The following is a 22,256-nucleotide window of genomic DNA, read 5'->3' on the forward strand; positions in this document are numbered from 1 at the left end:
TACGGAACATACATAGACAATGTAACATTGATTAGTGTGATGAAAATGAAGTAAGCGTTACTTTTGTCATGGTCACATCCATCTCTTTCCCTCGTTTCTTGAAAGCAACTGTTGAATATAAAAGTCACACATTTTCCTCTGACGTTTTGCGAGAGGTTATACTTTTGCAAACTTCTACAAGCTCCTGTGACGGTTTAAAAGCCGAATTGTTTTCAATGTGTTAACAGTATTCAAACCAGTAGCGTTATTCGTATTATTTCAAGTAATGGTTAATAACTACTGTTTGTTTAACCTTGGATGAATAAATTATCGATTCTCAATTTTACTGTGCGTTCATCGGAGCTTTTTTTCAACGATTTTTTCTTTAAAACTTCAACATTCGTAGAAGCATCTGATTCGAGGATCGATTCTTTGGCTTGAAAATGTTTAAAAAAGCTTATTGATAAGTTGATAAGCAGCAAAATTTGTTTCTAATTATAGACAAATTACAAAACTACACTACTTTTCAAAGAAATTTCCTCTTTAATTGCATTCAGTAGCAAATTATAAATCGACGACTCTACGGCCGCACCATCTGGTAGTTGAAAAAATGTCAAAATTTAAAATGAAAAACCGCCTTTAACGATTGAATTCAGAAAAAACAACGTTGAAACGCGATTTACCTAAACTAACATTCCTCCAGAACAGCATTTTATACTTATCTCTAACTTTCGCGTTAGTTTCGTGACTCAAAATTGATTGTAAAGTAACGTAAAAAGCATCTCGCTCCAGATACAATTGATCAAGAGACATCCCAGTCAGACCCATGTAATAAGTTTCATACATGGACATGAGTGGCGTTGCAAACTCACCAACGAAATAATAATCATTCCCCTAGAATTCATTATTAAAAATAATTCAAACCGAGCAAAACAAACAAGAAAACGAAAAAAAAATCCGAAAAAACTAACCTTTTCATCGAGTATCTTATGTATAGAACTTTTATAAACTCTTTCAGCAGTTCCGGCTCTGTTTGCGATGGTACTCGTGTGCAGTTTCATTGTTTCCAGTTTGTTCTTTATGCTGAAAGTCAAGCCACACTGGCAATCTTCAGGTACGATAATGAACATCTTCGCAATCATCTTATCCTCCATCTCTTTGTGTCCGCCGAACGACTCTGTAGTTAAGTCTGTTTTGGGTCGGTCGGAAATAAAATTATTTTCGGCGTTTTTATTGTTGAATGTTCTTATCAAATTTATTCTAATAAGAATTAGATTTAAAGGTTTTGTAACTTTGGAAATTTTCGTGCAAATTACCTGGTAGAACTAATCTTAAGAAGCCATAGTAATATCCAAATGCTGCTTCGTGACCCATATTCTCCTTTGACATGTGAATCAAGTTTATATTGGTATCTGTCGTCACACAAATATCAACGACATTTAAGAAGGTAATAATTACTTGTAGTAACGTTTAAGGATTGACAAAAAATCAAAATCAACCGTCAAACAGAGAATCAATGATATTGCTATAGAAAGTTTCATCTGTCAGGTCTTTCTTCGACACGACCACACTCTCAAAATCTTCAAACATTTTCTCTGCGCCGTCCAAATCGCTCATTAGATCACCATCGGATATAAAAAGTACTAAGACCGACTTGTCCGTAAACATTTTGCACTTCTGAAGCAATCTAGACCTTTCTTCATTGTAAAATGCATCCTGTAGGTATGAGTCAGTAACAAACAGTAGACAGCGAAAACTTTTTAAGATTCCATCCTGAACATTTGATAAAATTGTCGACGTAGTAGAAGTTGTGGTAATAGAAGTTGTAGTAGAAGTAGTAGCTGCAGTATCGCTTGAACTGCTACTAGCTGGTTCGTATTTTAATTTCACAGAAAGACCACCTAATTCGTAAAATTTACTCTTAATGACGTGAGCTTCGTAAATGAAATCAGCTGAACTACCTATATACATGTGATAATCAAACGGGTCTATCGCCTGTCTCTGGGATGTGACCGTTGCCATAATGAGAAAGAAAATAACATTAGCTAAGTTGGGTTTTTGCGATGCAGTTTTTACGATGCTGGGTTTTTCCGAAGTTACAAATTAGCAGGAAATGTGAAGGTGCGAGTTTTAAAAGGTAAACATCGGATTTGAATAAGATCGTATTTGAGATAGTAAAAAGAAATTAAAATTGAAAAAATGAATTAGTAGAATTATGAATGAATTATTTTTGTTAAAATAAAGGTATTACACATCATTACATACCAAAGTCAAAGACATGCTTGTGCGTGTGTAAATTTGTTACGCTGTCGTCTTTCCTGTTTGTTTTCTTTCGTCTTCACAAGAAACACGTTTTACCCACGAAATACATACACACACCACCACACCACTCACCCACACACACACACGACACACACCCCATCACATAAAAGAATACTCTCAAACCGTAAGATGGTTTTATAAACTTTGTATTTCAAAACAAAGTGACGCGTTATTTTAATTGAACTAACTTGAAGACCCCGAAGACTAAAATTGTCATATTATCTGAAATATTTGTTGTCTATCACTTTTTAAATTTATGAAAATTAAAGTTGTGTGTTTGCAAACTGTTTTTATTTATTTCTTCATAACTCAGATCTTTACAGCGATATCAAAATTTCAAAAACAGGACGTCGGCAGATGAGATGCACACGTGCAACATTTCAACAGTTTTTTAATCAAAATAAATTGATTTTTTCAAGCCAGCTGATACGAAAAATGGTTCCTGAAAGACATCCTTGCCTTTCTTCCTCTGAGACTCTACAATTGAACTCACTTCGTTGGTCAACTTAACCAAGCATACATTGATGTCTACATTCTTGTCCAAACATTTTTGCAATGTTTTGAAGTAAATGCTTCCAACGTTTGGAGATCTGTACGATGCTTTCGTTGGCAGGCACGAGTAAGACATTAAAAAATTCGGATGACTCGGTGTGAGAGCGCACTTGATTAAACTTTCGTAACGGATTATTTGTGTGACATCTTTGCTGCTTTTATCTTTTGGTGAATTTTTCAAATAAAAATTTTAATTCCGAAATGTTTGTACATGTATGAATGGGTTTATGAGGCCTACCTTGTATGAGACTGATTATTTTAGAGGTCAGTTGGGGATTCGCAATGTCGGCTTCGCTCAAATTCAAAAAAGATTTCACCATCATACGTAACTTATCGACGTTTTCAGACGTTTGATTTGCTTCTAATATTTTTTCTTTTACGTTTAAATCGTCTGTGGCTAAGAATTTTTTTTCAAGGTTAAACTTCAATTTATTGAAATCATGGTGAGATGTGGTAATATGTGGTAAGAAAATATGATTCTAAACCTTTCTGACAGCACTGTACGAAGAACATTTTTGGTTTTTCTTTAAGAGTTGGGCATGCAGATTCTGAAAAGAAGTCGGTCATTTTTAGGATGGGCATCAGGCCGTCTTTGGTGATGATGTTTCCGTAACGTCCGTGACTCGAGATGCAGCAGGCGAAAGCTCCGTACGAGCTGTGGTCCATCATCTGGTACTTTAGTAATTCCTTTTCGAATTCGCTATTTGTTAGGTCGTAGTGAATATGAACTTCGAACCTTAAACTTTCGAAGGTTTCGCGGATGTATTCTGCGTTTGAATGAGTAAAAAAAATAGATAATTGAAAAAATTTCATTAAAATTGAACCTACTTTCATCATGTTGACAACCAGATCTGACTCCAGGTTCATCGAGACACTCTGTAAATATAAATGCCAAACACTTTCCTCTGACAGTTTGCGATAAGTTGTATCTCGCCAAGTTCTTGCATACATCTTCAAGAAAATATATTAGCTCAAATAGTATTTTTTGATAGCCTGTGACGTAACTGAATGATGTCATCAAACGTATTTTTATTATTCATCAAAAACCTTTCTTAAACGACCATTCGGTCCTAATTATCTGCGTGTGGGCTTTTGTTGGAGCTTCAACAATTTGGCAGCTGTCTTCTTCCAAATTGAGTGTTTCGACTGGTTTCAAAAATTTCACTTTTATGCTTATAAATATTTATTTAATTTTAAACATTTAGAAAAGTTATAAAAAAAAAGTTTTTTTTGAAGGTGGGTTGAAATACATCTAACGCGTTGAAGTTAATTCTTCCTTAACGACTGCCCAAATCAGATTATAAAGTGACCCATCTAGCTCTGAGCGGTCTTTTATTAAAAAAAAAAATACGATTTATGAAATAATAAAAATGAAATAAAATTCAGTAAATCCAAAAGCAACCTAAACCAATGTTCCTCCAAAACAGAAGCTTATATTTATCTTTCACTTTATGGTTTGTTTCGTGATTTAGAATTGATCTCAAAGTTACTAGAAACACATTTCTCTCTTGGTAAAGTTCCTCCTGGGTTATGCCAGACAGGCCAAATAGAAAGTTTTCGTATATGGACAGTAAGGGTGCCGCGAATTCTCCAACAAAATAATAGCATTCTTTTTTCTTCAAATTGTTTAAAAAATAATTTAAATTTGATGTATAAAACGGAAAAAAATGAAAAATGTAAAACGATCAAACATTTAACGGACATTTTCATCGAGAATTTTATGAATTGAGCTCTTGTAATGTCTTTCCAGTGTGCCGGCTCTGTTTGCAATCGTAGTAATGAATTGTTTCGTGGTTTCTATCAACTTATCCTGTGTATCCAATGTCACCCTACAGAAGCAGTCCTCTGGAATTATTATCAACATTTTTGAGATTATATTCTGCCCTATTTTTTCAAATCCTTCGAAAGATTTTATCGATAAATCTGGAAAATTCAAATAATAAAGATACAAATTAAAACAAACGTGTGACAATAAATTAATAAATTAAATACAATTTTTGGAAAATTATTGTGCTTTGGTTGCTAAAATAGGGTGAATAAAGGGAGCAAATAATTATTAAAAAATAGAAAGTATCTTATGGAAAACCTGGGAGAACCAGCCTTAAAAACCCATAAAAGTATCTGTAAGCTGCCTCTTGTCCCATATTTGCTTTAGGGAGATGAATCAAATTTAGGTTTGGGTTGACTGGAAATTTGAAAAAAATGAATTTTTAAATAAGATGAAGTTTGTATCATTAATTTAATCTATTATATTGACCGTCAATTAGAGAGCTTATTAAATCTTTGTAAAATTTATCCTCTTTGAGATCACTTTTTGATACGATCAGTTGTTCAAAATCTTGAAATATTTTTTTAGCACCTTCCATGTCTTTTATCACCTCTTCATCCGATATCAATATTATCAAAACTGCCTTATCGGTGAACATCTTACACTTTTGCAGGAGCCTGGACTTTTCTTCATTAAAAAATGGGTCTTCAAAATATGAATCCGTCACAAATATTAAAGATCGAAAGCTTTTTGAGATGCCATCATGAACGTTCGTCAGTTCGGTTTCATGTGACGGCTCGTCGTACTTTAACTTTACCAGAAGACCCAGGTCACTGAATTTTTTTTTAATAAAATTTGTTGTGTGAATAAAATCTAATGAGCTACCAATGTACAGGTGGAAGTCAAACGGATCTATCAGAGCTTTCTGAGATGCCATTTAAAATATTAAATTCCCTTCCTTATTTGGCGGCTGGGGATTTTCAATGGAAATTCCAACTGAAAAATTGGAAATTTTACAAAGTATAAAAAAAGTGAAAAAAATTGTTTTTGGTATTCTAATTTTTATAAATTATTTTAGCAAGTTTTTAATTTTAAATTATTTATAATAATTTTAATAAATATTTAAATTATTTAATTTTTATTTTTATAAAAATTGTTTGAAAATTTTACTACCTATGTATGGTGTAAATCAAGGGGAGGCCTATTTACCATTAAACAACACTTTCTTATGGGTTGGAGCAGGGATATGCAAAGAATCTCAATTTTTGCAACTTTTAATTTATTTTGGTAATGTCGATTTTATTTGTTTAAATTTATACCAAATAAAAGTAATTAATTACCATAGTGGATAACAATTTAAAAAAATAAAATTTGAACATTTTAAATAAAAGCAATATATTGTAATTAGTAAATATACTATCGTAACTTTTGACTCGAACTATAAAAAATCACCCTCCATCTCCCCTCCAGAAGTAAGCTCCTTGTTCAACCGTTGAAAGTGAGCGAAGGCCGTTATATTTATTCTAGTTATATGTATCAAACAGCATCTTATTGAACAAAGTAGTATCATAAAATGAATAAGGGTACATTTTTCAAAAATTTTAAAAATTCTCAATTTGATTTAATTGCTTTATCGATGATGATGATTGTGGCGTTACAAATTAAAAAACATCAAATAATAATTATTAAATAGGATGGGTAATTCGTTGCGAAATCGTTGAAGGAAATGACGTCATGTTAACACTAGTAGTTATTTTACTGCACGGTAGTTAATCAGCCGGTATAAAAGTTGTGTTCAATTCCTATCAAATTTGACCAAACCAAATATTATACGTAGGCATAACTAAATAAAAAAAATATATATATATATATATATGGTGTAGTCTCAAATTATTTTGAATTCTCTCAGAAAAATTTAAACTTTTTACTATATACTAGTTACTTTTATCAACAATTTAAAAAAAATTTCAATTTAATTTCATCGCGATATCGATAATGATTTTTGTGACCTGACTGATTAAAAAGCATTAAAGAATATTTTTAAAATAGGATGGAGAATTTGTTATATTGGGATGTTCGTAAATAAAGCGAGCAAAATTTTAATATTAAGCAAGGTGGAGTCTCAAACTATTTTGAATTTTTCCGGAAAAATTTGAACTGCGTGCGTACATATATATAAATCTATGAACATTGGCTTAGCTTGGCTTAGCTCGACTTGGAATTGTATGTTAAAAAAGGTGTGGTCTCAAACTATTTTGAATTCTTCCCGAAAAATTTGAACTGCGTGTGTACATGTATAGCACTGATTACTATTGCTTTTATAATAAATTTATATTATACTGATGTGAATGATGAAAATGTATGGTTGAAACGAGTATAAATAGGAGCTGAGACAACATGAAAATCAGATCAGGCATTCTGTTTCGCTTGAAGCAGTCTGCTTGATCTCATTTATTTTATTTTTATAATTTTTTTATTTTATTGTATAGAGTTATATATGTTGCCTGTGGTTTGTGTGTGGTATTTTTTTTATATTTTAGGTGGGTTCTTTAGCGGTTGCTCATACACACATTCATACATCATGTTTGTTTGTGTGGTAGTATTTTATGTTCTGTTTTACTCTTTTTTCTCTTCCTTCATGAGTCTTGAGTTAAGTTAATGAAACATAGGTAGGTGAGATTAAAAATTAATTTATTATATAGGTAGGCTAGGGGATAAGGTAATTTAGTTATATAGGTAGGTTAGGGACTCCTATTCTTTTACTCTACTTTGTGGTGTGTCTTTTGTTTTGTGTTTTTGTTTTGTTTTGTTTCACACCATACATTCAGCAGGTACGCAGGTTCCTGGTTTTAGTGGGATTTTTATTGATTGAATGTAGTAGTATGCATGGCTATATAGAGTTATATAGAGTTATATAGAGTTATATAGAGTTATATAGAGTTATATAGAGTTATATAGAGTTATATAGAGTTATATAGAGTTATATAGAGTTATATAGAGTTATATAGAGTTATATAGAGTTATATAGAGTTATATAGAGTTATATAGAGTTATATAGAGTTATATAGAGTTATATAGAGTTATATAGAGTTATATAGAGTTATATAGAGTTATATAGAGCATAAATCCTATATAGATACCTTTCTTTGAGGTTCTTTTCTTTGCCGACCGGTCAGCTTCTTTGCGTTTCTCTATTTTCATTCAAATTAATTAAATAAGATTTGTTCATTCATTTAGGTTCTTTCAGGTTCATTCATTCAGGTTGAAGCTTCCGGAGGAGTTCATCGTGGAAGATCAGAATGGTTGTGATGTCACGCTACGTTCGTTCATTCAGTGTCAAAGAATGCACGCCTGGCTGGGGTTCGTTTTACGGTTTCTTTGCGGTTTCTCTTTTTGCCAATTGGCTGGCTTTTCCGGCTGGCGGGTTTCACCGCGGCTCGTTTCTATATTTTCATTTAAATTAATTAAATAAGATTTTTTCATTTCATTCAGGCTGAAGCTTCCAGAGGAGTTCATGGAAGATGTCAGGCTACGTTCATTCATTCAGAGGAAAAGAATACACGCCTGGCTGGGATACGTTTTATTCTTTTTTCTCTGTAATTTAAAAATAAGTAAGAATGCTTACACGCACACACACACACACACACACACACACACACACAATTACATTAAGTAGCTATATAGGTAGGTTAGATAGGCATAATTTTAATTGTAGGTAGGATAGATAGGAAGCATCCAACACTAATGTAGTTGATAGGTAGGCGCGTAAGTTTATCGCTTCTATTTTTTCTTGCACCCACATTACACGCATCAGCGTATTACACACACGCACAAATACATACATAAACACATATGTTAGTATTTGAGCGTAATTTTATTTTCATTACACATTCTAAATTATTACTAAGGTTGAGAGTAATTTAATTTCATAGGTAGTTAAGGGCAATAATGTAATTCTAGGAACAATCTTCTAATGTAAATTAAAACGCTGTAAGTGTATTGATAGGTAGGTTAATTATTAAGTTTTATATTATTATTATTATGTTGGAGCCCAAGGCATTACGTAGGTGGTGGGGTGGGTGCCGAAAGGCCAATGAATTGGGCTCTTGAGTTTTGTAATTTTAGGTAAGCTAGGACAATAATGTAATGAATAGGTAAGTTAAGGCTACGTTGTAACACATACTCATTAATAGACCTAGGGTTTAAGTTTTATATTATTATTAAGTTGGAGCCCAAGGCATTACGTAGGTGGTGGGGTGGGTGCCGATTGGCCAATGAATTGGGCTCTTGAGTTTTGTAATTTTTAGATAAGCTAGGGCTTAATTGTAATGAATAGGTAAGTTGAGGGTCGATAGCCGATAGACTCTGAATTTCGAAGTCTCTTGTCAGAGGTAAGCCTTGGTGGCCAGTGGTGAACCGGCAATGGTTTACTATCCGGACGGCAATGGTTTACTATCTGCACGGTAATGATTTAACATGCGGCACGACCATAGTCTACTACCCGCACGGCTTCCGGACGGCAAATGGTTTACTATCCGCACCGCAATAGTCTACTATCCGCACGGCAATGGTTTACTATCCGGTGCCCTGGCTGTCGGTGAACCTCTGTGCAAGGATGGAGAATGAAGGGGGACTTTCGACTATCGTACCATTAATTTATAGATTAGTTAAGGTAATTGAATAGGTAGATAGGATTATTTTTATTAAGCAATTTGAGATGCAGGCACCGCTAAGCTTTCTGATGAGAATCTTCTCTTTATCTTTCTCCATCAACACGGGCTGTGTTTCAACAACAATCTCGAGGAGGACTGGTACCAGTTTTGGAGGTCAACGTAGAAACCGGAAAGCATTCAACATTCTGCCTTTGTCGAATGGACGACGGTAAGTTTTTATTTTACATTTTAATCTTTTTATTATTTTCATTTATTATGTATTTGCCATTATTTCCATTTTATAATTTTTTGCTTCTAAGCTTCTAACATTCATTTACTACTACGCTAATAAAAAATTGTCTACAAAATGATGAGAGGTGGGCGGTGGTGGGAGTCAGCACGTTTTAGATGATGGTCTCATGATGATCTACATATGATGATAGTGGTGTAGGAAGAATCAGCTCGTTGGCTGTTCGACTGACACTCTGAAGTTCGGATGGTATTTTGTGTGCCGACCAGATGGTGGTGGTCGGTGCAATAGAAAGTACAGTAACGACGATTTTTGAAGTAAGGTTTAGTTTCGTTTTTTATTTTTCTCATTCGTTCATTTTTTCACTCAACCTTTTGAATTATTCATCTATTAATTGATTCGTTAATTCATTCTATTCATTAATTGAATCATTGATTTATTAATTCATTCATTCACTTATTCATTTAACCAATTATTCAATCATTCAGTTATTTATTCGATCGTTCCTTGATTTACTAATACGCTAATAAAAAATGTCTACAGAATGATGAGAGGTGAGCTGTGGTGGGCATCAGCACGTTTCAGATGGAGGTCTCATGAAGATCGTTCCGATGACAATTCGAAGATAACAGTAACGACAGTTTTTGAAGTATGATTTAGTTTCTTTTTTTATTTTTCTCATTCATTCATTCATTCATTTTATCACTATCTTTCAAATTATTCCTCAATTAATTTATTTATTGATTCATTCTATTCATTCATTAAATCATTGGTTGATTAATTAATTAGTTAATTTATTCATTCAACCAATCGTTCAATCATTCAGTTAATCCTTTATTCGTTCGTTCCTTTGTTTCTTGATTTACTAATTTGCTAATTAATAAAAACTTGTCTACAGAATGATGAGAGGTGGGCTGTGGTGGGCGTCAGCACGTTTCAGATGGTGGTCTCATGATGATCGTTCCGATGACAAATCGAAGATAATGTTAAAGGTAAATTTGTTTTTGTCTCATTGTACATTTGAAAGTACTCGAATTTGAACAAAGATTGAGTGTTATCTCAAAAAGATAAGTTGCCTATTTTTTCCAATTGCTTGTTTGTGTGATGTGTTTGTTTTCGCTTCCCAACACCCCACCAACAAAACAAACTACATTTCATTCTCGTCGTCGCCTTAAATTTTACCTTTTTGGACAATCTTTTTAATAATATCTATTTATTTAATTATTTATTAAATGTTGACTGGTTTCTAGTTTTTTTAATTTGGTTATATAATTTTTGGATATTTCTTGATTTAATAAAAGCAACTATTGTTTTTCTTTCTTTACTAAAATCTCGAAATTGTTTGTAGATCTGTACAGTTAAGTTTTTGTTCGAGTTTGAACAAGCCTTGCAAATATTTTTCAAATATGGTTCATTGATTGGTCGATTGGTTGGTTGATTAGTTGATTGAATGAATGGTTGGTGGGTTGATTGATTGGTTGATTGATTGATCTCATAGTATTGTATATATGAAAAAAAAATCCGATTAAGCCAACATACGGCTTTACTTGGCCACTGTATTTTACCAGACAAAAGCAATTTCTTAATTTATATTGACAAAAATAATTGCGAAATGAATATATTGACTTATTTAAAGCATTATATGTAAAGAAAACCGCCATGACACTGTTGTATGAGACCCAGTAAGCCACTGCAGTAAGCCAACGTATGATTTCAGCAACTATAATTTCTATGAGCACCAGCAGAATGTAAAATATTCATTGAATATAATGAAGATAGTTGTTCAAATAACAATTTTGATCTATTTAGGCCGTTAATTTCATGAGCAAACAAATTTTTAACATGATCGAATAGTGTAAAAAAGGGTGACTTTAGTTCAATCCTACTAAGCCAACCTTCGGCTTCAGGAAAAAGCCACCTGATTTCACAGAACCAAAAGTATAATTTTTATATTCAAATTAACAACAATAATTTAATAATAAATAATTTTATTTAATAAAATCATAATTTTATTTAATAAAATTAAAGAGAATTACTACAATGTTTTAAGCATATTAAGTCAAGTAAATATTTCATATAGCTTGCTCGTTAAAATCCATGCATGGTTTCAGACCTGCTCACAGTACTGAAACTTCTTTACTCAAAATACACAATGATATCCTTCTCCCTAGTGACAATAGTAATCTTACTCTTCTTCTTGCTCTTGACTTTTCCTCGGCTTTTGATACTGTTGACCATGTTAAATTTCTTGTTACGTAGATCGTTTAATTAATTGATATAATATTGAAAGACATTAAAAGAAGAGAAATAAACCAAGCAACGTTCTCGTCTTGTTTATTATCCACCGGATCAACAGAAAAGGAAAAAGTGAAGTTACGTACAAAGCAAAGAACATTTGGTCCAAAAAAAAATAAATGTATATTATAAATCATAATGTTTTAATATAAAACAAAACTCAACAGACCATACTATTCTCTTGAGACTGCTGCATCATTCTTTTAATATTACTGATTCTTGTCTATCTTGGTTTTCTTCTTATCTCTGTAATCGTTTTTCTTCTGTTGTTCTCAATAATTCTACTTCTAACTCCTCTACTCTTACTTTCGGGGTACCTCAGGGTTCTATCCTTGGCCCTTTTCTATTTATACTCTATACTTCTGAACTACCTCGTATTATTAATAACTTTTCTTTCTCTAGTCAACTAGATGCTGATGATTCTTACATTTATACTTCTTTTCCTCCATCTAATCTCAATAGTGTTCTTCATAATTTATCTCTATGTCTTTCTTCAATTATTGCTTGGTCTGACTCTATGTGTCTTAAACTTAATCCTTCTAAGTTTGAATTAATTTGTTTTAATAAATCTAAAAACTCTATTACTATTCCTCCTATTATCTTACCTGATTCTAAAACTCTTGATGTCTCTCATAAGTTTCGTTGTCTAGGTTTTATCTTTGATTCTACTATGTCTCTCTCTTCTCAGATTAACAGTGTTGCTAGAAGCTCTTACTTTCATCTACGTAGAATAAAAAAACTTTTGCCTTTTCTTGACGATCCTACTCTTCTCCTTCTTGTTACTTCGTTAGTCTTATCTAGGATTGATTATTGTAACTCGCTCTACTATGGTCTTCCTGACTCTATACTCTATCCTTTAAGTAAAGCTTTTAACTCTGCTGCTCGTCTAGTTGCTCGTGCCCCTTTCTTTTCTCATATATCTCCATATCTTGTTCTCTTGCTCTGGCTACCTATAAAATATAGAATAATTTTTAATATTTGCACGTTCATGTATAAGTCTCAATCTAAATTATTTCCTAAGTATTTATCAGATTTACGATCGGTTTACGATCGTCTTCTTCTCGCTTTTTCTTAACTCGTGTTAAACACTCTTTTGCCAAATCTGCTTTTGCTTTTTCTGGTCCTTCTCTCTGGAACTCTACCTACTTCTCTGACTACTTCTCCATCACTTGCGAAGTTAAGAGCGGGTCTCAAGACCCATCTGTTTTCAAAATTCATTGAGGAGCGCTGTTGAACATCGCGGAAATAGCGCTTTATAAGCTAATTGATTGATTGATTGATTGCAATTTCGTAAGCCAATAATCCAAGCATGTCAAATAGCCCGACTCTTGACTCGAACGATAATAAATCACCCTCCAAATCTCTTCCGGAAGTAAGCTCCTTGTTCGACCGTTAAAAGTGAGCGAAGGCCGTTATATTTATTTTAGTTATGTGGTGTAAATCCATTGGTTACGTGTTAACTGTTAATGCTTAAAAGTAAACTTAATTGTGGTCGTGCAAGGTAAATAAAGATGGGTTTTTTTTTTACAAAATTGCATTTAAATTCAACATTTTTAAAGAATTATATTCAATTAAATATTATTAAAAATTATTTAAATGAAATTTTTTCAGATGTCGGGCGATAAAAAAATAATCCTGGTCACCGGCGGCTCCGGGCTGGTCGGCCAGGCCATTAAAAAGATTGTGGAGACTGAAGAAAAAAGAGAAAATGAAGAATGGATCTTTCTATCGTCGAAGGATGCCGACCTTACGTGAGTGAAGATTTTAAATTTCTTTATTAATAATATGCTGCCTAGCCATTGCTATTGCAGTCTGGTTTGCACTCTGTAGTCAAGATTATATTATAATAATGATTTAGAAACCTATGAGTAGTGAATTTGCAAACAAGAAACATACCATAATAACTAAAAATAGTGAAATATAATAAACAAACAATGAATAAATTATTTTACTTCTAGTAAACAAAATATTTTTAAACAACTAAAAGTAAAATAATTAATTTTTAAAGAAATGTAATATTTAGTCTACTATGATATGGATGATTGTCTAAAAGTAATTTAGATGAAACGAAGACCTTATTTGAACGTGTGCACCCAACGCATGTCATTCATCTTGCTGCAATGGTTGGGGGACTATTCAAGAATCTCAAACACAATCTGGCTTTTTTTGTAAGATTTTTTTTTGTTTTAAGAATTTTCTGTTTCAGAGATTTTTTAAAGAATTTAAAAAAAATAAATAAATACCTAAAATTTAAAGAATAAATAATAAAATATAAACAAATTGCTTTCTACTACATACACATCATCAGAGAAGGAACATGTTAATGAATGACAACATACTGCACAATTCTTACGAAATGAAAGTTAAAAAAGTCGTGTCATGCCTCTCTACATGCATATTCCCCAATAAAACCACCTACCCTATTGATGAAACCATGGTTTGTTTTGTTACACTCGATGCATTTATGTCATAAGTAATGTCCTTTTGTTGTTCTTATTGTACTTGTTTTGTACTTAATGCACTTGGTTTTCAGGTTCACAATGGGCCACCTCATGATTCAAACTTTGGTTACTCTTATGCTAAAAGAATGATTGACGTGCAAAATAAGTGAGTTGAGGTGCTGATAATGATTATGACGGTTATAGTGATAATGATGGTGATGACAGTGATGATGGTGATAGTGATAATGATGACGGTGGTGATGATGTTGATGACGTCAACGACAGAGGTTACCATGAGGAGCATGGCTGCCAGTTCACCAGCGTCATACCGACGAATGTTTTTGGGCCGCACGACAATTTCAACATTGAGGATGGACACGTCCTGCCTGGTCTCATGCATAAGATATATTTGGCTAAGAGTAAGTGGTTCATTGGTTTGTAGACATGTCTAGTTGGCTGGCTGGTTGCTTGGCTGGTGGGTTGAGTGGTTAGTTCTTTGATTGTCTGACTGACTGCAACTTCTAGCAGACTAGACAGATTTTTGCGTTATTTTGTGTTGTATTATGTTATAGTAGGGATTTTAAAATTATTCACAGAGCCAAAAATCCGTCATTCAGGTCAATAAATGAATAAACCCGTCAATCAATCAATCATTCAAACAGCAATCAACAAGTCATTTAACCAATCATCCAACCAACCAATCATCCAACCAACCAATTATCTAACCAACCAATCATCCAACTAACCAATCATCCAACCAACCAATAAAGAAAACAACGAGGCTTTTACAATCTGGGGCACTGGTGCGCCATTGAGGCAGTTCATCTACTCCCTCGACCTGGCCCGGCTCTTCATCTGGGTTCTCAGGGATTATGACGAAATTGAACCCATCATTCTATCTGGTCTGTCCTTTAATTTGTTATTATTAATAATTATAGTGGTAATTATGATTATTACTACAATTGAAATTGAACAGTTGGAGAGGAGGATGAAGTTTCAATAAAGCAGGCAGCTGAAATGGTCGTCAGGGCTATGAATTTTCAAGGGCCTGTTGTTGTTAGTATAATTATTTTTCAACTATAATTATTTTTAATTATAAAATTAACATAATCGTTATTATCGTGTGTATGTGTGTACGTTAGGATTTGGTTGGATTAGTTGATAATTGATGGCACATATGGACTTGCTTTGATCGATTGATTAATTTCATTTAATGATTGACTGGCTTATTATTTGTGTTTTTATTATTATCATTATTTCTTAGTATGACGCTTCTAAATCTGATGGTCAGTACAAGAAGACAGCTAGTAATGCGAAGTTGAGAAAGTACCTCCCTGATTTCAAGTTCACACCCATCGAACAAGGTGTGTGCGTGCGTCTGTGTGCATGTGTTTGTTTGTATGTCCGTGTGTGCGTGTTTGTGTGTTTTATTGGAATATTTTACTAATTTAATGAATAATTAATTCATGGTTGATTCAACTATCCATCTACCAGACCATTCCGTCAGTTAATTCATCCATTTATCTATTAATTCATCTATCAATTCATCCATTCGACTATCTATCAATCAATTCATTCACCATTCATTCACATTCGTCCATCCTTCCAGCAATCAAAGAAACTTGTGATTGGTTCGTGGAGAACTATGATAAAGCCAGGAAATGAAGAAGAAATTAATGAATCAAATTATTATTTTCATTATTGTTATTATATTTATTATTATTATTCTTGTCAATCACCATTATAACCATTTCTGCCAATTAGGTTATGGCCAATTGTCTTGGGTCTAATTGATTCAGTTTAACTTTACCTTTATTAAATTATCAATTAATTAATTAGTTAATTAAGTTATTTTTTTAATTGTGGCTTTTTTATCAGGGTGATATATATTTGCATACATATATAATGTTATGGGTTGTATATTTCCATAGTGAAGATTCTTAACCACCATTTGTTTATATTGTGTGTTATATATTTATATTTATTTGTTTATATTGCGTGATTGTGTTATATATATATATATTATATTCAACAAATAACCATTCACAGGTTTCTTTGATTGCTGGTATATATATATATATATATATATATATATATATATGTGTGTGTGTGTGTGTGTGTGGTGTGTGTCAGATGAATTCAAGTAAACTTTTATTCAGTGAAATGTGAAATATTAATTTTAATTGGTTAATTGTTTGTTTTATTAGTTGATTGTTTGTTTTATAAGTTAAATGTTTGTTTGATTAATTGCGATTAGTTAATTTTAATTGATTGATGAACGTTCTTCATTTGAAATAAACAAAACTATAACACACACAGGCGCATGTGCAAGTGATAAAGTGTACCTTTTCATAACTTCAAATCCAAAAATATAAAATAATGAGACATTTCAAACTGGAAGATGAACACATCTAACTATCTAGACAGTAATAACGAAGGATTTTAACTGAACGTTTAAACCATTTACATGAATTACGTGAGAAAAAATTGATCGTGCGAGAATAATAAGTAATAAAAAGTAATAATTAATATAGAACGTACACACATACATACACATATCAACTATACAAACCCGGGGTATTGTCACCTAAATATCTTTGAGATGAATGACTTTTTATCACATTTTTATTAACTTTTTCAACAAAAAAAAACAACAAAAAATACAACTGGATAGCAAGAGCAGTGAACGACTTTCAAATTTGTGAAGAAGGATGCCACAAAAAAAGAAGTTCATTTTACAAGTTGCCCGTAATGTCGACACCCTTGCTGGCGAGGAATTCGTTCACGAGATTCCTGTGCAAACTTTCGCGCCTTTTCTTCAGAGCAGGTTCGTCGGACGGCTGATCAGAGAGTGAGTGAATGAATATAACGGAGGAATAAGTGCGTGCATGAATGGGTGAATGAATGAATGAATGATAGAATGAATGAATGAGGAAATGAATGAGTGAATGAATGAATGAAAGAATGAGTGAACGATGCGACTTCAAAATGATACTTGGAGCCACCTGGAAATAATCTTTCCTTATTGGCGTCATCATCAGGCCATTCTGCTCGGCACCCTAGATTGAATTAGAAAGAAAATATTCATAAATAATAATAATTATTATAATTATCAAATGTAAATAGTAATAATATATAAATTATAATGAAATAAATTATAGCCATAATAACAGCAGTAACAACACAACAATCCGAACATGCACGTAACATTACTGACGAGGATCAACAGAAGTGCTTTAACAGAAACCATAATAATAAAAAATAATAAATTATAATAATAAATATGAATAATTATGAATAATGATAATTATAAATAATAATAATTATAATAATGACTTTGCTGATGAGAAGATTGTGTTTAAGACAGACGGCTACGTAGACCTCGTTGGCCACACTTTTTTTCTCATCCTCGTTGCAATAGACCAGGTACTGGACTTCGTGAAATTTTTCAGGTAAAAATGACGAGACCTGAGTTGATCGGTTGTTGGTTGGTTAGTTGAATGATTGATGATTGGTTGGTTTGTTGAATGATTAATGATTGGTTGGTTGGTTAGCTGATTGATTGATGATTGGTTGGTGAGTTGATTAAATGGTTGGTTGGTTGATTGATTGGCCGTAAAATATAGAGATTAATTCGCTGGTTGATTGGGTGATTCGAACATAACACAAAATTTGATTAAATTATTATTTAATAAATCAAAGAACGATTGCATGGCTGATTGACTGATTGATTAAATGAATGATTGATTAATTAAATGATTGATTGAATGAATGATTGATTAGTTGAATGATTTATTGGATGAATAATTGATTGATTGGTTGATTGAGAGCTAGACAAATAACAATAGCATCATGATAACGCACTTGATTCTTCCTCACTTGGTAAGCAACGTCTGGATCATGTTTACTGTAGAACATGCAGTTTTCAAGTGGGTTCTTCTCTTTCATACCATAATCAAAAGAACGTTTCTGTGTGTGTACGTGTGTGTGTATGTGTGTGTGTGCGTATGTGCGTGTGTATGTATGTGTGTGTGTGTTTGATTGGATGTATGCGTGCATGTATGCACGCCTGTTTGTGAGTGTGGGTGTGTATGTCTGTGTGAAAAAATTGGTAAATGAAAGAAGGGACGAATGATTGACTGAATGGATGAATGAATAAATGAATGAATGAATGAATGAGTAGACTAACGATAACGATGAAATCATCAGTGGTGAGGCCCATTCTTAACAGTACACTCTCTATGACGAGCTGTTCATGCACCCAGTCAGCGCTCCATTTCAACCTTGAATTCTGTGAACGTTTACAATGCATGCTTGTGTCAAACAAACACACACACAAACACACACACACACATACAGCCACATACAGCCACACACACACACAACACACACACATACAGCCACACACACACAGCCACTCACTCACATACACAAACAAACAAACACAGCCACAAACACACACACAAAGAGGCACAGAGACATGTAAACCAACATCAGATTCCTTTACGAGTCCAACAATTTTAGGTAGCTTCCTCGAAAAGACTCTCCTAATCCATTCCCTCGATCTGGAAAGTTCTGGCTTGCGGGTGTGGAGAATTCGAAGGATGATGTCGTCCGTCATTTTCCAGAAGGCCTCCATATCGTTCATGCATTCCGACATCTTGTAGAGTTTTCTAGTTTGCCATTTGTAGATGATGTTTAAGGTGAGTTGTTTGTTTGTTTGTTTTTCGTGAGTTGTTGTGTGCCTGTTTGTGGTATTTGTTGTTGTTTTTGCAGTGTTTTATTAATTGTGATAAAGAATCCTATCTCTCTCTCTCTCTCTCTCTCGCTCTCTTTCTCACTTCTGCGCACTACTCATCAAAGATTGATAACCGCGACAAAAACAAATAACCACCACATAAACAAGTAAACATAAACAACTAAACATAGACAAATAAACATAGACGAATAAAAAAAACGCGAGGAGACGACAAAGGATAATGACCCATTGGTGCCAGGGAAGCAGAGGTGATCATCGGCCAGCCTCAAAGCTTCACAGATCCTGAAATAAAAAATTAATGGTTCTGTTCTGTTTTGCTGTCTGTTTTGTTGCTTGTGTTGTTGTTGTTGTCGTTGGCTACATTGTTATTTAAATTTTTGCCAGACTATGTGACAGTTGTGTGTCAGAGTACAATTTCCACACCACTATCACCGTCATCATCATCACTATCAAGAACAACAACAACAACATCATCATCACTATCCTCATCATCACTATCATCATCATTACTATCATCGTCAACTACGACAACAACAACAGCCTACATGTAATCAATGATCATGGTGGTCTTGTGGAGGTAGGCTTGTTTGTAGAGACTGATTCTGCAGTGGTACATCTCATACAGATTGTCCACTTCCTAGGTTGTCAATCAATCAATAATCAATCGATCGATCAATCAATCAATCAATCGATCAACCAACCAACCAGACCTTAGCCCTGGCACAGATCTGTTTCTCCCCATCGACATTGATAACCCTAACAAATTTAAGAAGTCGACCTGGATCGAACGAAACTTTCAAACCCAAATAGTAACTATCCCGAAGGAAGTAATCCCACTTGTCTACGTCGATCCCATTCCGTTTGTTGGCTACAATCTGTGCGTGCGTGCGTGAGTGTGCGTGAGTGTGTTTGTAATTAAAATAAGAGTGAAATCTGGCAGACCTCGTAGAGAAACAACTTGTCCTGACCTCTTCCCTTGTAATCCTTGAAAAAACAATTTACATGAGGTAAATTAATGAAGATAGAAAAAATGAATGAACGAATGAATGAATGGATGAATGAATGAATGATGACCGAATGGATGAAAAAACGAATAAATGAACAATCAAACAAATGGAAGAGAAAAAAGATAATACATCTTTGTTCGGAGGGGGAAGAATTTGCTCTTTGATGAATATCAGGTCGTCATCGCTGAAGAGATGCTTCAAGTTATTCACTTTTAATAGGTAGTCTAGCATATCAACTGAACCTTTTTCGTGCTGTTTGTATGTATGTTTGTATGTTTGTAACATACAAACATCTATACCAGCACACACAACTCGACATACAGATAACAGAAAACCACACAAACAAACAAATAAACTTACAAACGAACAAACATACAAATAAGCACACAAACAAACAAACAAACCTTCCAAGCAGGTAGTTTCACAAATCTCCTGAAGATAGGAACAAACAGCTGATCATACAGGTGCGAAAAAGGTCCATGGCCTGATTTGTAATGTAATGATATATACACATACGCACACGTAAAAACACACACACATACCCAAATCATGACACAATCCAGCAATAGCGACGCATGACACATCGGATTCGGTGATATTCAGCTCAGGCTGCTTTTGTTGCAGGGTTCTACATAATGTTTCTGCCAGGTGACACACTCTACAAAAAAACAGACATACATTACATATACACACACATCCATACACGCATACATACACACACACGCATACACACACCAATCAAATAATTTTCACGGACATACTAATATACAAACATACAAGCACTTAAACACACACACACATACTAATATACAAACATACAAACATGTATACACACAAACACATACACACGCCCACACCACATACTAATATACAAACAAGTACACACCCACACGCACGCATACTAATATACAAACACATACACTCACACACACACGTACTAATATACAAACACATACACACAAACACACACATACTAATATACAAACACGTACATACACACGTGCACACACATAGTAATATAGAAACACACACATACACATACTAATATACAAACACGTACACATGCACACATGCAAACAAACCCGATACTATGCTCAAATCTTGTGTGAACAGCTCCAGGGTAGACCAGGGAACTCGATCCAACCTGCTTAATGTACCTCAACCTCTGAAACTGCGGGGTGTTTACGATGGCCATGCAGAGGGGGCTGATTTCAATGTGACCGTGGATAGGGTCATTTATAATCTGTATTTTGATTTGTATGTGTGTGTGTTTGTATGTGCGTGTGTGAGTGTGTGCATGGATGAAGAGATGGATAGAAAAACAAAGTGAAAGGATAAAAATTGCATACTGTTCCCTCCTTCTCTAGCAATGTCTCTCTGTAACAAATCATTTTTCAAAAAGACAATAATTAAATAAACATTAATATAAATACAAATAAGTAACAAAATATTTAAATTAATTAATTAATTATTTAATTAATTATATAAGTATATTATATATACCCAGCATTTTGACTTTGAAAATCATTATTAACTTTTTCTGTTTCATCAGCTGCTGCTGACGTTGAAGCTGCCACTGCTGCTGAAGCTGCCACTGCTGCTGATGTTGAAGCTGCTGTAGCTGCTTCTAATGATGATGCTGGGCGTTTTTTCTCCATCGTTCATTAGATGAACAGAGGAATTGACATCTTATTTTTTAATAAAAATTTTAGGTTTTTAAATTTGAAAAAAAAAATTATTATAAAAATATCAATTACTTAATTTTGAAAACAATTCTTTCTGTTTTTCCTTGGCAAAAGCAAATTAATGTGAAAATGTATTAAATTTAAAATGTCACAATTTATTTGGCACTAATTAGCGCGTGCGTTTGTGTGGGTTTAGTCATTAGCGAGTAAAAATGAACCAAAAAAATTCAACTTTCATAACGCGAGGTATATACATAAATACATAAAAGTTAATTTAACTTTAATAGTGTTGTCAAGGACCTCTAAACCATATAATTAGAATAAATATAACGGCCTTCGCTCATTTTTGACGGTCGAAGGATATTATAATAAACCACGTAACATGAACATTTAGTAAGAACAGTTCACAACATATCATAATGACTAAATCAATATACCAAACAGAAATAATTTATACATGCATATATACAAAGTAAATCAAGAAATATCCAAAAATTATATAACCAATTTAAAAAAAACTAGAAACCAGTCAACATTTAATGAATA

At 33.4% G+C, this 22,256-nt stretch overlaps 3 protein-coding genes across 3 annotated transcripts; 1 reads left to right on the forward strand and 2 right to left on the reverse strand.

The window, feature by feature from the left end:
• Positions 1-3,342: 3,342 nt before the first annotated feature.
• HELRODRAFT_134617 (hypothetical protein) lies at positions 3,343-3,636 on the reverse strand (the record flags this gene model as incomplete). Its single annotated transcript, XM_009018669.1, has 1 exon — positions 3,343-3,636. A coding segment is annotated over one exon (294 nt), but the record flags the coding sequence as incomplete, so codon positions are not given.
• A 9,658-nt stretch (positions 3,637-13,294) lies between these two features.
• Positions 13,295-16,570, forward strand: HELRODRAFT_185540 (hypothetical protein). The gene is given in 13 exon segments (XM_009018670.1): positions 13,295-13,319; positions 13,430-13,569; positions 13,872-13,986; positions 14,127-14,255; positions 14,352-14,425; positions 14,545-14,678; positions 15,030-15,161; positions 15,236-15,315; positions 15,524-15,623; positions 15,869-15,994; positions 16,020-16,360; positions 16,382-16,424; positions 16,438-16,570. The coding sequence occupies 9 exon segments, from the start codon at positions 13,430-13,432 to the stop codon at positions 15,922-15,924; spliced, it is 960 nt and encodes a 319-aa protein (XP_009016918.1). The 5' UTR covers positions 13,295-13,319; the 3' UTR covers positions 15,925-15,994; positions 16,020-16,360; positions 16,382-16,424; positions 16,438-16,570.
• A 29-nt stretch (positions 16,571-16,599) lies between these two features.
• On the reverse strand, positions 16,600-21,966 carry HELRODRAFT_99321 (hypothetical protein). Its single transcript, XM_009018671.1, has 17 exons — positions 21,783-21,966; positions 21,529-21,713; positions 21,376-21,420; positions 21,108-21,269; positions 20,568-20,683; positions 20,430-20,509; positions 20,155-20,277; positions 19,961-20,002; positions 19,729-19,893; positions 19,564-19,655; positions 19,244-19,300; positions 18,752-18,932; positions 18,449-18,550; positions 18,124-18,228; positions 17,597-17,727; positions 17,265-17,319; positions 16,600-17,099 (listed from the first exon to the last, which is right to left on the reverse strand). The coding sequence occupies exons 2-17, from the start codon at positions 21,681-21,683 to the stop codon at positions 16,995-16,997; spliced, it is 1,716 nt and encodes a 571-aa protein (XP_009016919.1). The 5' UTR covers positions 21,684-21,713; positions 21,783-21,966; the 3' UTR covers positions 16,600-16,994.
• Positions 21,967-22,256: the final 290 nt, after the last annotated feature.

This window comes from Helobdella robusta (genome assembly GCF_000326865.2).
Source record: "Helobdella robusta unplaced genomic scaffold HELROscaffold_22, whole genome shotgun sequence".
NCBI lineage: Eukaryota > Metazoa > Annelida > Clitellata > Rhynchobdellida > Glossiphoniidae > Helobdella > Helobdella robusta.

Bases quoted from the DNA above. Each gene is read 5' to 3' on its own strand.
- HELRODRAFT_185540 (XM_009018670.1), top strand. From the start codon at position 13,430: ATGTCGGGCGATAAAAAAATAATCCTGGTCACCGGCGGCTCCGGGCTG. The intron at 13,570-13,871 runs GTGAGTGAAGAT...ATTGTCTAAAAG, and splicing joins TCGAAGGATGCCGACCTTAC to TAATTTAGATGAAACGAAGA. The intron at 15,316-15,523 runs GTTAGTATAATT...ATTATTTCTTAG, and splicing joins ATTTTCAAGGGCCTGTTGTT to TATGACGCTTCTAAATCTGA.
- HELRODRAFT_99321 (XM_009018671.1), bottom strand. From the start codon at position 21,683: ATGGAGAAAAAACGCCCAGCATCATCATTAGAAGCAGCTACAGCAGCT. The intron at 21,421-21,528 runs GTATATATAATA...ATTGTCTTTTTG, and splicing joins TTTCAAAGTCAAAATGCTGG to AAAAATGATTTGTTACAGAG. The intron at 17,100-17,264 runs GTGGCTCCAAGT...CTCTCTGATCAG, and splicing joins TAAGGAAAGATTATTTCCAG to CCGTCCGACGAACCTGCTCT.